Source organism: Bradysia coprophila, unplaced genomic scaffold (genome assembly GCF_014529535.1).
Source record: "Bradysia coprophila strain Holo2 unplaced genomic scaffold, BU_Bcop_v1 contig_358, whole genome shotgun sequence".
Classification (NCBI taxonomy): domain Eukaryota; kingdom Metazoa; phylum Arthropoda; class Insecta; order Diptera; family Sciaridae; genus Bradysia; species Bradysia coprophila.
Window position 1 is genome coordinate 4,985,073 of NW_023503616.1, and position 17,772 is coordinate 5,002,844.

General features: G+C 35.7%; 1 protein-coding gene across 2 annotated transcripts; it reads right to left on the reverse strand.

Annotated features, from left to right (window-relative positions):
• Positions 1 to 3,161: 3,161 nt before the first annotated feature.
• Positions 3,162 to 16,459, reverse strand: LOC119081402 (mucin-2). Of its 2 annotated transcripts, none has more exons than XM_037190293.1 (4): positions 16,317 to 16,459; positions 7,896 to 8,046; positions 7,812 to 7,838; positions 3,162 to 7,751 (listed from the first exon to the last, which is right to left on the reverse strand). In XM_037190293.1, coding segments are annotated over exons 1-4 (4,623 nt in total). In that variant the 5' UTR covers positions 16,319 to 16,459; the 3' UTR covers positions 3,162 to 3,308. The 2 variants fall into 2 exon arrangements, with proteins under 2 accessions (XP_037046188.1, XP_037046189.1); XM_037190294.1 differs by having other exon boundaries at positions 7,896 to 8,036; positions 16,316 to 16,459.
• Positions 16,460 to 17,772: the final 1,313 nt, after the last annotated feature.

A 17,772-nucleotide genomic window follows, 5' to 3' on the forward strand; every position in this document is an offset into this window, starting at 1 on the left:
CACCGTTTTACTTGGAAAAATTCGATCGAGAAAGGGTGATAAAAGCTAATTATCTTTGACTCGAAGAAAAGTAAAAGTATTTTGATCGGAGCCCGAATCTTTTCAACTATACGAACAAAATTCACCAAAAGAAATATTGGATGTATAATGCCCTGTGAGATGATATCGGATGAATATGGAAAAATGTATAACCGAATTACTCATATGAACCATTGTCATTGTTTTCGCGGTTACGTGAACAAATAATTGTTTCTTAAAGACAGCGGCACGCATCTGCTAAAAATTGTGAAGCAGTCAATGTAACTGAATTTTGAGTTGATTTTGCCGACTATGCTGGATTCCGCACGGTACACGAATTATTACGTATAATCAAGGGCTATTTTTCATCACTTCAATATTTTGCTATACACTTCGAGAGAACATTAACCAGAGCTAGTCATTTATTCTTGTAATAGCTATCTATAGCAGAACCGTTCCTAAAATGAGATGCACAATTCCACAATTTGCTTTAGAACTTTAATTTGGGAAAATGTAAGGACATCCTAAAAAATGGTGAGAAATGGTTTCTCAAAAAATAGTCCAATGTATGCAACATTTTTTACTGTGCAAAATATACCCACGACCAATGCAACAATTTTATTAAACCAAGACTGGCATTAAACACTTTATTTAGTGCTTCTAATTACTTAACGGTTTGCTGATTTTCCGAGTTTCTTCTTTTCAAATGAAGACAATTTTGTCACCTACATTTGAGATTAGTCAAACAAAAATCTCTTAGTGACGAAGACGCACAAAATCCATTGTCTTTTAGCTGTTTATCTCGAAACAAGAAAGTTTTAAAGATGTCGGACAAATTTCGCAGAAGTTGGATATCTCAATTCGGATTGTATAGGCCAGTACCACCGAAAATTATTAGAAATGTAAGATCACGGCAGATTTGTTTTTATTCTATAGATATGACGATAATCTAAGGAGAAACAAGAAGGAGTATAATATATGTTTCTACGGAATCGTTGCAACGATAAGCATCATCATAATTACTGTGAGTAACCAATTTCTGAGTTCTCGGGATCGGGGTAGAAAATATGTGATCAATTAATTATTTCCAGGTATTTATCTTTATTACCAACACCGATTTCAACCCGCCCAAACGTATAATTATTTTATCGAACGAAAATAAAACACAAAGCACTCAACTATCGACAGCATCCGTTATTATGCAACAGATTCCGACTAATTTTCAAGTTGACAGTGAAATAAGCATTACAACTCCATTGTCGCTTAGAGTTTTCCACCGTCAAGATCAAGAACCACTTGACACGGCAAACGATGAATCACTTCCTCAGAAATTGCAGTTCAGATCGTATCCAAATTTATACAATGGGATAGGCCATCATCCTAATCATAATATTTATCCAAATCATCGGTATGATGCTCGAAGACAATTGGAAGAAATCGTTCAGCCACGTCCATTCGACTATTTCGTTAGAGGCACACCACCAACAGCTTTTCAAAGTAATCATAAAAATTCCTCAAGTTTCCCTCAGATTCCAAAAGAGTATGAAGGAACTGTCAATAGTATACAGGATATAATAAAACAAGTGAGTGATGGCGGAAACAATTACCTTGAACCCAATGGAATGCAAAAAATAAAAATTGCTGGCACGTACAAGCATCGAAAAGTTGATGATATAACCGAGATGTTTGAATCAGCACCCAGGAAAAATCGTGAAAAAAGTATTGACAGGCCAGTTCCTCACACGTATTCATCCATGAGTGCAAGTAATGTGATTAGGGACCCATTTTACAAATATAAACCGAATTCGTTAAGTGATGTGAATCTAATGGCCACTAATCAATTTCGTTTTGCTCCTTACCACATTTTAAGCAACAAATTTGTTCCAACAAGTTCATCTAACACCCATTCAATGGATCCAGGAAATCTGTATCATCAAATTATAATGGCCAATGCAAATCGTCTCAAATATTTAGACGACAATTCTAAAAAGGACAACATTCAAAGTAAACAGAAACCATTTACGTTGATGCTCGATGTCTACCCAATGCCCGACGATGAGCACATATCATCTACTGCATCGCTACCAGTTAAATATCCAAATCACTTCAATTCACATACAATGCGACATCCGGGTATCAGCTCGATAAATAACTTGCAGCCCTACTTCCAGAATGCCAATTATCCTCAACTGAAAGCGAATCGATATCCCAATTTACCTCATTATCACAATCCAAATTATTTTAGGAAATTTGGTGCAAGGCCATTGAATTCCGGATTTTATGCATCTTCTAATGATAGAGAAAACAGTGGTAACAATCCCAGTCAAATAACAGTGCATTTGAACTTATTTCCCAAGAAGAAAGAACGATCCAACAGTCAGAATGAGGAAATCTATAGCAAGGACGATAGTGACGTTCAGGAAGAAGGTGTTCGTTTTCAAGATAGAATGGTCAAACTTAGTGATAAAGTTAATCAGACCGAAAAACAAAAAGATTTCTCTAAGAGTAACGAATCAACGAATTTAGAGAAAGTATCGAACAAAGTGGACATGGATATGCTGCAAAGTACAACGACTGTTTCAAGTTTAAACCAAAATGTTATCATGATTGATGAAAATTCCGAAACGACCGATTCTAGTGAAGATATTTTCAGTAAAGAATTCTTACAGTCTCCATTGACAGATTCACCTGTAGTTCATTCATCTACGACACTTGAAGCAAAATCGGGCGACAGTTCTAAATTCAATTTAATACCTACAATTTTGCCTATTGAACCACGGGAATACAATCATCAGTTAGATAAGTCATTATTTAAAACAATAGCTGTGCACTAAAATTAATATAACCAAACGTGATGCTAGTAAAATTTTCAGAGTTTTTTTTTGTTGTTTAATGGTCTTTGAAATATGACATATAAGTGGTGCACACAACGTTTCTTGACGGATTACGTGATAAAAGCAAACAATTTTAACGCAACATATTTTCATAATCGAAACTGTGAGGAGTTTAGATTTGTCGACGGGGCCTCTTATCGCTAAACGGAGCGGTTAAATATGATTTTATCATACCTGCGTACTTCAACGCTTTCCAACTTCTATTGCAATTTCCTACTTCACTAATAAAAGAAAGACTTTTAATTTCGTGTGGGAAATTTTTTAATTTTTCCTAAATGTTGTACAAACTCACAGAGTTGTTTTGTAAATTAAATTTAGAAATCACATTCGTTTATAAAATTATTGATTAAAGCCCACATTCGTAATAAATTATCAAATTATTCGAAACTGTTCGACTTAAAAATTAAATGGAATGGCAGGTTTTGGATAATCGTAACCTTCTTTAGGTGGTAGGTACGTAACTCCTACTGGTTTCGAGGTTGTCCGAACAGGTGGTGAAGTTGTTTTCACAACCTTTAAGTTAGTTTTAGATTGATCAGGCTTTTCATTTTGAGGTGGAAGATAAGTGGAAACTACAGACTTCAAAGTGGGTTTGGTCGTAGGTCGTGTGGTTGTTAAGCGTGTCGTTTGTTGCTGCTTTGTTGTTGGCTTATCACTTGCAGGTGGAAGATATGTTGAAGGAACAGATCTTGGTGTTGATCGAACTGTCGTAGATTGTGTGGCTGGAGTAGGTCTAGTCGTAGGGCGTGTTGTTGTCACGCGTGTTGTCGGTTGTTGCCGAGTCGTTGGCGTATCACGTGTCGGTGGAAGGTAAGTTGATGGAACTGATGGTGGAGTTGATCGAACTGTCGTGGATTGTGTGACTGGCCTCTGTGTATTCAGATTAGTCTTGGATTCTTCCGGCGTCTTTCCATTTGGGGGAGGAAGATAAGTTGAAGCTATCACTTTGAAAGTAGGTCTAGTCGTAGGACGCGTAGTCGTTGTCTGTTGTTGCCTCGTCGTTGGCGTATCACGTGCTGGTGGAAGGTACGTTGATGGAACTGATTTTGGGATTGATCGAACTGTTGTAGATTGTGTGACTGGCTTTTGTGTATTCAGATTGGTCTTGGATTCTTCCGGCGTCTTTCCATTTGGGGGTGGAAGATAAGTGGAAGCAACCAGTTTCAAAGTAGGTCTAGTCGTAGGACGCGTGGTCGTTGTCTGTTGCTGCCGCGTCGTTGGCGTATCACGTACTGGTGGAAGGTACGTTGATGGAACTGATTTTGGGGTTGATCGAACTGTCGTAGATTGTGTGACTGGCCTCTGTGTATTCAGATTAGTCTTGGATTCTTCCGGCGTCTTTCCATTTGGGGGTGGAAGATACGTTGAAGCTATCACTTTGAAAGTAGGTCTAGTAGTAGTTATGCGTGTTGTTTGCTGCTTTGTAGTTGGTCTATCGCTGGCTGGTGGAAGATAAGTTGATGCAACAGATTTTGGTGTTGTTCGAACTGTTGTTAATCGTGTGGTTTGTGTCTGTATATTGACATTATTCTGTGATTGTTGAGGCACTTTTTCATTTAGTGGTGGAAGATAAGTTGAGACGACAGACTTTAAAGTAGGTTTAGTTGTAGGCCGAGTGGTGGTTAAGCGTGTTGTTTGTTGCTGTTTCGTCGTAGGTTCGTTACTTGATGGAGGAAGATAGGTTGACGCAACATATTTGGGTGAAGGTTTAGTAGTAGCTCTTGTTATAGGCTGTCTTGTTGTAGGTTGATTACTTGATGGTGGAAGGTAAGTTGAAGGAAGAGATTTTGGCGTTGTTTGAACTGTCGTAGATTGTGTGGTTGGCTTTTGTGTATTCGGAGGTGGAAGATAAGTGGAAGCTACCAATTTGGGAGTAGGTCTAGTTGTAGGACGTGTAGTTGTTGCACGCGTTGTTTGCTGTTTCTTTGTAGTTGGCTTATCACTTGCTGGTGGAAGATAAGTTGAGGGAACAGATTTTGGTGTTGTGCGAATTGTCGTAGACAGTGTGGATGGTTTCTGTGTTTTTAGATTTGTTTCTGATTGGCTCGGAATTTCGTTTGGGGGTAAATAAGTGGATGCCACAAATCTTGGAGTTCCTGTTGTTGGGCGTGTTGTTGTGGGGCGTGTTGTTGTGGAACGTGTTGTTGTTGGACGATTAGTAATTACGTTGCTACTTGGAGGTAAATAGGTCGATGGCAATTTCGCAAGGAGATTTGTAGTCTCAGACTTTCCGCTACTATCAGCAGATAACGCCGGCTTATCATATCTATACGATCCCCTTGTGCTAACTGGAATTTGTTTCGGCAGTGCCGAAGAAGGACGATGTGTGGTTGTAATAACTGCTTGCTTTACTGTTATTTGAGGCGGCAAATATGTTGGATTTGGTTTCGATGACACCACTTTTCTGAACGAAGAGCTGGCGGAAGATTTATCTTTCGGCTGATCATTTCTTAATATGTCATTAACGCTATTGAACGGAGGTTCTGGCTTTTCGTATTTATAGCCTCCCCTGGATGCAGGTGTGGTTGTTTTTACCTCAGGTGGTAAATAAACTGGCTTCTGCGTTGTAATTGGTCTAGTAATTGGAGGGTCTACCTTCAGCTTGTTTGATGCACTCTCGAATGGAACGATTGGTTTATCATATGAATATCGTTCTTTCGGAGTATTAATGATGGGTCGGGCTGTTGTTGGTCGGGCAATGGTTGTAACAGGAACAACAGGTGGTAAGTACGATGACTGTACGGGCTTCGGTGTTGTAATTGGTTTAGGAGTTGGTGGATAAACCTTCAACTTATTTGTAACAGTTTCAAATGGAATGATTGGTTTATCGTACGAATATCCTTCTTTGGGAGTCTCTATGATTAATCGTGCCGTTGTTGGTCGGGCAGTGGTAGTAACGGGAACTGCAGGTGGTAAATACGATGATTGCACGGGCTTTGGTGTTGTAATTGATTTAGGAGTTGGAGGATCTACCTTCACCTTATTTGTCGCAGTTTCAAATGGAATGATAGGCTTATCGTATGAATATCCTTCCTTGGGAGTATTAATGATTGATCGCGCTGGTGTTGGTCGGACAGTGGTTGTGACAGGAACAGCAGGTGGTAAATACGATGACTGCACAGGCTTTGGTGTTGTAATTGGCTTAGGAGTTGGCGGATCCACCTTCAACTTATTTGTAACAGTTTCAAATGGAATGATTGGCTTATCATACGAATATCCTTCTTTGGGAGTCTCTATGATTAATCGTGCTGTTGTTGGTCGGGCAGTGGTAGTAACGGGAACTGCAGGTGGTAAATACGATGATTCCACGGGCTTTGGTGTTGTAATTGGTTTAGGAGTTGGAGGATCTACCTTCAGCTTATTTGTCGCAGTTTCAAATGGAATGATTGGCTTATCGTATGAATACCCTTCCTTGGGAGTATTAATGATTGATCGCGCTGGTGTTGGTCGGATAGTGGTTGTGACAGTAACAGCAGGTGGTAAATACGATGACTGCACGGGTCTCGGTGTTGTAATTGGTTTAAAAGTTGGCGGATCTACCCTCAGCTTATTTGTTGCAGTTTCAAATGGAATGATTGGCTTATCGTATGAATATCCTTCCTTAGGGGTATTTATGATTGATCGCGCTGTTGTTGGTCGGGCAGTCGTAGTGACAGGAACGGCAGGTGGTAAATACGATGACTGCACGGGTTTCGGTGTTGTAATTGGTTTAGGAGTTGGCGGATCTACCCTCAGCCTATTTGTTACAGTTTCAAATGGAATGATTGGCTTATCGTATGAATATCCTTCCTTAGGAGTATTTATGATTGATCGCGCTGTTGTTGGTCGGGCAGTGGTAGTGACAGTAACGGCAGGTGGTAAATACGATGACTGCACGGGTTTCGGTGTTGTAATTGGTTTAGGAGTTGGCGGATCTACCCTCAGCCTATTTGTTGCAGTTTCAAATGGAATGATTGGCTTATCGTATGAATATCCTTCCTTGGGAGTATTTATGATTGATCGTGCTGTTGTTGGTCGGGCAGTCGTAGTGACAGGAACGGCAGGTGGTAAATACGATGACTGCACGGGTTTCGGTGTTGTAATTGGTTTAGGAGTTGGCGGATCTACCCTCAGCCTATTTGTTGCAGTTTCAAATGGAATGATTGGCTTATCGTATGAATATCCTTCCTTGGGAGTATTTATGATTGATCGTGCTGTTGCTGGTCGGGCAGTGGTAGTAACAGGAACAGCAGGTGGTAAATACGATGACTGTACGGGCCTTGGTGTTGTGATTGGCTTAGGAGTTGGCGGATCTACCCTCAGCTTATTTGTTGCAGTTTCAAATGGAATGATTGGCTTATCGTATGAATATCCTTCCTTGGGAGTATTTATGATTGATCGCGCTGTTGTTGGTCGAATAGTTTTCGTGACGGGAACAGAAGGTGGCAAATATGATGACTGCACAGGCTTTGGAGTTGTAGGTATCAGAGTAGTTGAACGTTGACTTACTACAGGCGGCAGGTAAGTAGATTCAACTTTTGGCTTAGGTGGTGAAGTAGTAGTTGTCGGTCTAGTACTAACTGGTATTTTGACTTGTTGGGGAACGTTCCTGTTTTCTTCTTGTTGGTTAGGGTATCTTAGTTGTGGCTGTGGAGGCGGATAATCATAGCCTTTAGATGTTTCAGGTTCTCGCGGAGTAACCCTTATCACAGGTGGAACCGGTCTTGGGGTTATTATTACCGGCCTGTTCTCGATTATTCTAACTTCCTTCGATGCAGTAGGAATTTCATTTGGCTTAAATGGAGTCGAAGGTGTTGGATAGTTATATTTCGTCCTTGGTGTCACCGCAACTACGGGAGCCTTTACAAGAAGTCTATTAGCAAAAAATCAAAAACGAATTGATTGAAAAAGTTAAATTACCGGTGGACCAGGTGGTTTTATAATAACCTGGAATGGAAGCAAATTAGTAAATAATAATTTGGATAAAACTCAAAATAAAAATACTTCTCTTGGTGGTAGCTCGAACGGTACAGATGGTCTGTTGTAGACGTAGCCGTCGTCTGCAGCATTTTGCGTGCCAAGCGATATCAATGATATATCAGCAGTCGTCGCAGTAAATATACACAAAAGCAGTATAGCGCTCCGCTGAAAATCCGGTCATTGATATGAGTAATATTTAATTTATGAATCTTAAAGTTAAAATTCTCGTTATATTTTCGGATACCTTTTCTCCAAGAGATATCTGATATGGGAAAGTGTATTTTCAATTTCATGGTTAGTTCACCGACGTTACAAAGTTTGTAATACAAACTATATATCCAATCAACAGTATGGGAATTTTTGTAATAAATCATTTCATTATGTTGGTAAACACAATTCTTTAATCACAAAAAAAACCGACAGTTGAAAGAAATATGTTCCCTTCGAAACTAGCGAAATTGTTTGATATTCAATGCAATTTTTCGTTCCACCTATAATGTAGAGCAGTAGGTACAAAGAAATATACAAAATTGTGAAAGAAAATATGAAATAAATTGGTAGAGATTTACATTTAAATGAAAAATTAAATGTGAAAAGAAACTTCTTTTCAAAATCAATTTTGGTTCGATACATTCGCGCTCGAAGAAAAATAAATTTCTTCAACCGCTGCATCATCCACGGATTACTGCCCGAAACAGGCCTTCATCGTAAAATAAAACACAACATTCTCTAAAACAAATGAAAATTGAATTTAACTATTTCACTCCACTCTTTATCAGAACGTATTTCTATCACATAAACAAAAAACAAGCTGATTTCGTCGTTTACGACTCATCAGTGCACCTTTGTCATGACCATGTGCATATCAGCTCGTACACTTTTAGACTAAATCAAATCAAGTGTACGAAACACATCACACGCTGACCGTACTGATAGAACAATGGGTTACTGTAAAAACGATTCGCTCGATGCTTCGAGAACCTAATTGTGAGTTTTTGGTTATTTTCATAGCAGAACTATGACCGAAAAATCGCAAACAAATATACATTCAAACGATCATCTAAGATGATATTTACGTTAGAAATTATTTTGCATATCGAAAGGCTAACCGTACCTCTGTGTTTTAGAGCACACAACTCGGAAACATTTAAATGAAAAATTAAATGTGAAAAGAAACTTCTTTTCAAAATCAATTTTGGTTCGATACATTCGCGCTCGAAGAAAAATAAATTTCTTCAACCGCTGCATCATCCACGGATTACTGCCCGAAACAGGCCTTCATCGTAAAATAAAACACAACATTCTCTAAAACAAATGAAAATTGAATTTAACTATTTCACTCCACTCTTTATCAGAACGTATTTCTATCACATAAACAAAAAACAAGCTGATTTCGTCGTTTACGACTCATCAGTGCACCTTTGTCATGACCATGTGCATATCAGCTCGTACACTTTTAGACTAAATCAAATCAAGTGTACGAAACACATCACACGCTGACCGTACTGATAGAACAATGGGTTACTGTAAAAACGATTCGCTCGATGCTTCGAGAACCTAATTGTGAGTTTTTGGTTATTTTCATAGCAGAACTATGACCGAAAAATCGCAAACAAATATACATTCAAACGATCATCTAAGATGATATTTACGTTAGAAATTATTTTGCATATCGAAAGGCTAACCGTACCTCTGTGTTTTAGAGCACACAACTCGGAAACATTTAAATGAAAAATTAAATGTGAAAAGAAACTTCTTTTCAAAATCAATTTTGGTTCGATACATTCGCGCTCGAAGAAAAATAAATTTCTTCAACCGCTGCATCATCCACGGATTACTGCCCGAAACAGGCCTTCATCGTAAAATAAAACACAACATTCTCTAAAACAAATGAAAATTGAATTTAACTATTTCACTCCACTCTTTATCAGAACGTATTTCTATCACATAAACAAAAAACAAGCTGATTTCGTCGTTTACGACTCATCAGTGCACCTTTGTCATGACCATGTGCATATCAGCTCGTACACTTTTAGACTAAATCAAATCAAGTGTACGAAACACATCACACGCTGACCGTACTGATAGAACAATGGGTTACTGTAAAAACGATTCGCTCGATGCTTCGAGAACCTAATTGTCTAATTGTTGATAAAGAGTGGAGTGAAATAGTTAAATTCAATTTTCATTTGTTTTAGAGAATGTTGTGTTTTATTTTACGATAGAGATTTACTTTAGAATCACTTTTCCTGCCACTATTCCCTAATTTAAAACTTTAGAAATATTGTAGTATCACAGTAATTAGACGATTACGTTAAAATTAGACGTACACGCACGGAATTACTTCAGTTTCTGATTTCTTCATGTAAAAATACATGCAAAATTCACAAAAAACCAGTAAACCACAAAACAGAAAATGTGTCGGTTTTCAAAATTCCGTGAATGTAAATACAATTTGATCCACTCGAATGCTCCTAATAGGTAGATATACCATCACCATAAACAGCTGCTCAAATGCCAAAAATATACAATTAAAGGTGATATTTGCGGATGAGTTATTGACAATTTTTTTGAATTCGGACTATGTTGTGACTTGTTAAAATTAATTTTTTCGCCAAATATTACATTTTAGGTCTGATAAATCGTATTGCACGAATCACCCTGAAATGCGTGCAAGTTATCACATTATAAGCTCGTGCGCATCGGTAACAAACCGTAATCACCTGTGTCCTCCATAAGGTCTTCATTTTAAAATCAATTTAAGCTTTTCTACGATGTGTAGAGATACAATATACCTGCCAAGCCGCACATCAAACGTTTTTGGTATCAGACGGTAATACAGTGAACGACATCTCAAATGTCTCACTGTCATTTTTTTCAGAGAATGTCATTGTGAATTTGCAATGACACAATAAAATTCTCAGAAAAATTTGACAGTGAGACATTTGAGATGTCGTTCACTGTAATATGGAAAGGATTTCAAAATGTGTCGATCTGATAAATGCATAAAAGCTCTCGGTATGTGATAAAATTTTTATTATCAGGAGATCTCATTGTGCAACTCGCATAAAACTATATACATTTGGGAGTGAACGCTTGGAGCCTCTTAAGTGTTTTTTGTTCTAAGTATTTTTTTAATTATCATCACCCATCTGAAATCTTCTAAATGTTTGGTTCACAAATTGTTGTTTTATCTAACAATTTTACCAAACATTCATTACATGCATTACAACCATCTCCTTGTAAGCAAATTAATCGCTCGTTATTACGGGGTTATATGCTATTGATATTATCTGTCTATGATAATAGAAACAACAAATATCATTTTTAGAAGAAAAAAATTGTTTGTATTGAACACTTAAACTGTTGTGAGATATAAACAAACAACGAATTCGATTACAATGCTGTAGGTGTTGAATATCATACATTTTACCTGGTCATAACCGATTTGATTGAATCATTTTAGAAGAGCAGATTACCTTCGCACGATTTCAAATAATGAAGATGATACGCTCTCAGACTTTGACACATGCGTTTTTATTTGAGCCAAAAAGAAAATAAGGTAGTTGAAAACCGTTTTTTTTTTCTCTAACACAAATTCGATTCAAATTGAAAATAAATTAATTTAAAAATTTAGCTTTACGGATTAAGATTTTACAATTTTAAAGTGTGTCGGTTCAGAATTAATGATATAAATATTCTGATCGATGATTATGGCATTGATGAGACGATTGAATCATTTGATCTGATCGATTTCCAATCAAGTCTTTTTCGGCTTAAATATTGTGTTATTTTTGTTAAATAAATTGGAATCATTTAAGAGCTTAGTTCCAAATTATTGAAAACATTTGGATTAAATGTAGGTATCAAATATTTGTAATTAAGTACTAGAGGAGAGGAAAATCAGAAAAGGTTAGGCGTCACTCAACTCATAATTATAAGCGAAAATTCTTAGTTAGTTTCACGTTTACCAGGTAGCTTTTGCATTAACAGATGAGTATATACAAAGTTCGTTACAAAAATATGTGAAAAGTGAAGAGACTTGTACCACGTACTACTTTACTACTTTATAGTCATCGACAACTTGACTCAATCTAATTCCAAGTATTTCTTCGGTATGCTATGGATGCTCTGGCTATTTGTCCTTTAGGTCTAAGAACCGAGGCTCACTCCAAAGCATTCCAAAAAAAGGCTTTTAGAAGCCGGTATGTTAAAAACTAAATTGTAAACGTTCGACGTATTTTGGTCATTCAATACTACCCAAGTAGCATTCAACGGTTAAAATTCGGTTGTACAACCGTTATTCAACCGCGGTTGTAAAAATTAGAAGATAACTAATTAGTTGTCGCAACGTTGCTGCAACGTTGTTATAACGGTTGTACAACGGTATTTGCCCAGTTGCAAAAGTTACAAAAATGTTATAACGAATTCGTCGCACAACGGTTATACAGCAAATTGGTTACAAGTTGTTAAATGGTTTTATAACCGTCGAATAACTTATAAGTCACAATTGAAAATTCAATATTTTCTAACCAATCAGTCATCAGACCGTTGTACTGCCGTTTTACAACTTTTTCGTTAATCATCATATTTGTTCTTGAAGCCACCTTTCCAAGAGTTTTTTTGGTGTTCAATTTTTTCTTTCTTTTCGATATTCGCAAATCACATAGTTATGCACTCAAAATATGTAAGTACTGCGCAGTTCGCAAAGTTAAAATGTTTGTGTCATGGTTATTATAAAATACAAGCAAAATACTTGAGATATATTCCGTACAACTGCAATACACGTAACATAATTGACAATTAAAATTGCTCTCTCTTGTGTCGCCAATTAAACAAAATTTAATCCATCAATTTCACCTTTTTGTTAGCAGCTGTTGCCGGTCCTAACTCCTATCCTAACTCCTAAAGAAACCTAACAAGACATAAGAAACCTAACTTCGACAACAGCGGCAGACAAAAATAGTGAAGTCGATGAATAAAATGTTGATTTACAAATTGGCATAAAGAAAATTTTTCAAAATTTATTAGTTACACTGAAATAGCAGGTTTTCCATTACGATGATGCCGACAATTTTCACACTTTCACACACATTTTCAAACCGAACACTGAAACATGAAAAAAGTAGATGTAAAATCTACAAAAAATCGAACTTTCCATCATGGCGTCTTGATTCGTACTGACGGATAATGAACATTTCTATTAAGTTCCATGACCGTTTTACGACGAATTAGTTAAAGTAAATGACTCGAACTTTTTGGTTGTATGACGGTTTCTGAACGAAAAAGTTTTCAACAAATATTATCGGTTAACTCATTGGTCAAATAACCGTTTTGCAACTAATTCGTTTAAAATTGGTTGATGACCAATTAGTTGTGTAACGGTTATATAACGAATAAGTTAAACTGAATACAACTTATTCGTTACATAACTGTAGTAGAACGAAAAAGTTGGCAACGAATTAGTAACGTTTATAACCGCGGTTATCAAATGCTACTTGGGTAGACTAAAGAAAAACTTTACGTTCGTCTTTGATCCTCTCCATATTGTAGTCATCGGTTATCGACAACAACTACAACAATTAGCAATGATGTCCGACTAGTGTCTTTTTTTGTAGTTTGTTAAAATAAATGAGGTAAAAGATTTTGTATAAAACACTATTCGATACTTTAAACAAACACGAAGCATGTCGTTCCGAAAGGTCAGGGTGTAAGGTTATCTGCTAATATGAAAAGGAAAAAGGAAACATAAAATCAAAAAAACGAGAGTTGAATGAAAAATAATCCAAATTTCACTTTCTATGAATCTGTTAAAATGTTTTTTATTGCTTTCCGCCGATATTAACTCAAGTTAAAATTTTATGCAAATTTATCGTTATTTTTTATTCGAATGTGCATTCGTACATGTATATATATAATGAAGCATGTAATGTAATATGCTACTTAATTGAGGATATGTCGAAATAAAAAAAACCGAAACAGAAATAAATATTTTTGGCAATGTTCTCAAGAGCAATGACTTTACCAATAGGTACAGCAGTTTATATTAAACGGACATTCGTTTAAGTAAAAAGAATCGTTAAAGAATCGTCCGAAAAGAAGATAAAAATAAGAGTTGCTCGTGTAGGATCGTTATAAACATAAATTTTGTTGCTCAATTATTGAAACGAAATATGCAATAAGATTATTTTCATTTGATTATTTTCGTTTTTAACAACATTATTTTTCCAAGTATAAAATAAAAGATAATAAATTCTTATGGTTTTGTTTATGGCTTTTTAGAGTTCTTTTTGTCCATTTTCTTCCGTTGAATAAATGCCTTAAATTCAATGATGTCGCCTGATCTACATAAAACGTGCGACACATCACCTAGTTTAAATATCTTATGGGGTCCAATTAACCTTGCACCTTGAATTAGATTTTTAAAATAGAAACTATAAATCTAAATTTATTTGTGGGAGCGGTATTGATTTTTATACACAAAATAAACCAAATTTTATGTAAAATTAATTTGATAAAACGATAATAAATTCAACTTTAAATTAATGTTTGAAGCCTTGAATGGATTTTCGGATAAAGCGAAATGATTGACAATGTTAAGTTCATTCATTTGAATTTAAGACAATCGGCGTTGGTTCAAAAGATGATTCGTATGAAAGCGTAACAATGAATTGAATATATTCCGAGAAAAAATGTCTCTCTAATCTCTTCGCAATTTTTTTTTTTGTGTTATTAATTATGTTGACCTTACGTTTTCGATTTTGCGAATTTGCCAAAGTTTTTATCGAAAATCGGAACAAATATTGATACATCGACTATTTATGCATAGCAATTTTTTCGACTTGGTTTCTGATCCGTTTTCCTGATTCGATAAGTTGGATTAAAACTTTAAATACATTTTCTTAAATGGTATACCTGCCTATAATTTATGTTCAATCCTCAGTTTCCTTGTTCTTTATTGATTGGGTAACATTGATAAAATTGATATTTAATTTGTAAGTAGGTTAAGAACTTCAACCAAATTTGAAGATATTATGGAGTATGTGCATCAATTTTACACTTTATTACGTTAGCATCAGTGGAAGTTGAATTAGAAATAACTTTTAAACAGAGAAATGATAAGCGCGGCCACTCATGGATGGGATAGAACACGCCTGAGGCATATTTTTTTCAACAATTTTCTCTCTCATTTCGTCTCTCAATTTCACATATATTTTTGACGTATTGGTTGGATTTTTATATGGAGTTTTTCTCCCATCGGTTACATGTAATCAATCTATCATCGTCAGGCGTGTTCTATCCCAGCCATGAGTGGCCGTGCTTATCAGTTCTCTGCTTTTAAACGATTCCTTGTAAAACCTCTACAATTTCTGTGATTTCACCTCGCTTTTTTTTGTAAAATAATATTCGTACTTTGCATTTATAGTTTGAGCAATGAGTTCAAACTTCTTAAAATTAAAAATTAAAATCGATGCTGTAAGCGTGTTTCTCGCATTTATTTTTGAAAAATTCATTTTAAATGAATTTCTGCAATGCCTGGTAATACGCATTTGAAAACTTATAAATGACAATAATAATTAAAACGGTGTCGATTAGACTCCGCACTTCGAATTTTTTTCTAAGTGTGTCCCATATCTTTTACCTAACATTCTCTAGACATTTTACAGATAAATTGAAATAGATTTTGAGGAATGCGTTTGACGATACCTAGTTTAGTCTATAGTAAAACTGTCTTTCTTGATCTCACACGTGATCGGTAATTAGATATTTTAACCATCATTGCCACTAAAGGTCATTTTAACTATATCTTTTTTATTGACACGCGAGTAAGTAAACAATCTTTATAACACCAGCGCATCGTGTCTATTAAATGGACATATTTTGTTATACGACCACTCACACCTCAAACCCTCCAACAGCCGAAAAAGTCGATAGCTCATAATACAATTCTATCTACAAAAAAAGATCCCAGGGTCACACATTGTAATATTATATACTTATGGTGCCTACATATGGCCCAGCCAAACGTTTTGCGGCTGTCGGATGTCTCTTTAGTGGGTGTTATGGGTGTTACGTGAACGATTTTTTGTTTAGAAAAAATCGGAGTATTTTAGAAATAGTTGAAATACCTTTAGGTAATTTTTAGTAGCTCCCAATTATGATCAATAAAAATCAGTTCTTTTCAAGGACATAACTTGACAGACTTAAGGATAATCAATGTTCCATATTGATTCTTGATTCAAATTGTTCAATATTAATAATCGAAAATTAATCTAATAAATCATGTTCTGTTCGAAAAGCCATTTTAAATTCCCAAAATAATTACTGTACTGCAGGAGTGCACCCGCACGTGATTTACATTTAACTACATGAAATACATCGAACACTGCACTTTAATTGCAATCACTGAAGCAGAAAATTTGTCATCGATCAAATGTATTTACCATTTCCAGCGCTTTGTAATCCTTTAGAAAATTATCCAATAAACCATCGACCTTTACACACAAAACTAAATTACTTTGACGAACTAATTAAAGTAATTTTCATCAAAACACAAACTAAAAATTTCTGATACAATCAAAACACTGACTCGAAACAAACTGAAGTGATTTTTACATCTTTTACCATATTTATAGCCAGCAAGGTATATTGATAACAGAGTGAGGAAGACAACATCTCCAATGTACTGGTATGGTCATCGTGAGCGAACCAACTTTATTGTCGAAAAAGTTAATCTAAATAAAATTGAAAATCTTTTATACAGATGATGAAAATTTGCATAATTTTTTTTGCTAGCACAAATTGCAAACAATTTGTTTGTTAGAAATAACCAAAAAAAACTAGACATCGTTGCAGGTGTTATAATAGTATATTACGTACCTGCTTGTAAATTTGTTAGTTTGACAAGAGTGAGGTTTGGAGAACGAGCCGGAGGCGAGAGTTGTATTCACTTAAGCCAAAACAATAATTCGCAAGTAATTACGTACGTTTTTTTACAAGCTAGCGGGAGGTATGTGTATTTGCTTGCTTGCAGCCAGAAAACGACTCATTACCGTCTAGCTCAAATTAGTTTGCAAATGCAAACAAAATATGGCCAATCTTATTGGGAATTATTTTGTTTCGACGTATGCAATATATTCCTCGCCTTTGACTCGAAATACAACCTCTCACACACCTCAACAAAATGTGTCCTAATAGTAACGTAATATTTCAGTAAAGTAAAGTGCACTTTACCGCTCGCTAGCATGTAAATCTATTCCTCTGCTGTAATCTACTATTAAATTATGGTGACAGTGTACCATGCAGAAGTGAATAAAAGCACATCTATCGTATTTTGCGTTTATGATGGTTTTTTATTTAAATTTATTCAAAATTGAAAGAAGATAAATTTTTTATTGACGAATGAGTTTAATAATTTTGATTTTAAGATTTAAAAATGTCAATAGAAAAATGGAGTCAGTGTGGCTAGCTTGGTAAAGAGTTAGTGATAAGAAGTTAATTACCATACTGAGTGTAAAAATCATTGAAAATTTTAAAAATTTGGTTGATCTGTTATCGGGAATGATGTCCAAAATAAGTGATAGTGTCTGGCTGGTGTACTCTTTCCTAACAAAACGAAGGAAGCAAAGGGCTTAACAGTAGTGCCCTGAAACGTCTGTAATCTGTAATATGTAATTGATGTGATTGACTCAAAATCACACCATCAAACATGTTAACATGTCGTGTAGCTGAGGTCACCGAAAAACACAATTTGTAACATCAAAAAATTCAAAATGAAAATGAAAGACAGAAACACCTCTGCAGGAAAAAGAAAAAGTAAGAAAATTTTATTTATTTAGGAGACAACTCGCGTTTCTGAATAATAATAATAATGGTGTATGGTATTGTTCGGCCGGGAAAT

Bases quoted from the DNA above. Each gene is read 5' to 3' on its own strand.
- LOC119081402 (XM_037190293.1), bottom strand. The intron at 7,839-7,895 runs GTATTTTTATTT...CTTCCATTCCAG, and splicing joins TCGAGCTACCACCAAGAGAA to GTTATTATAAAACCACCTGG. The intron at 7,752-7,811 runs GTAATTTAACTT...CTTCTTGTAAAG, and splicing joins TAAAACCACCTGGTCCACCG to GCTCCCGTAGTTGCGGTGAC.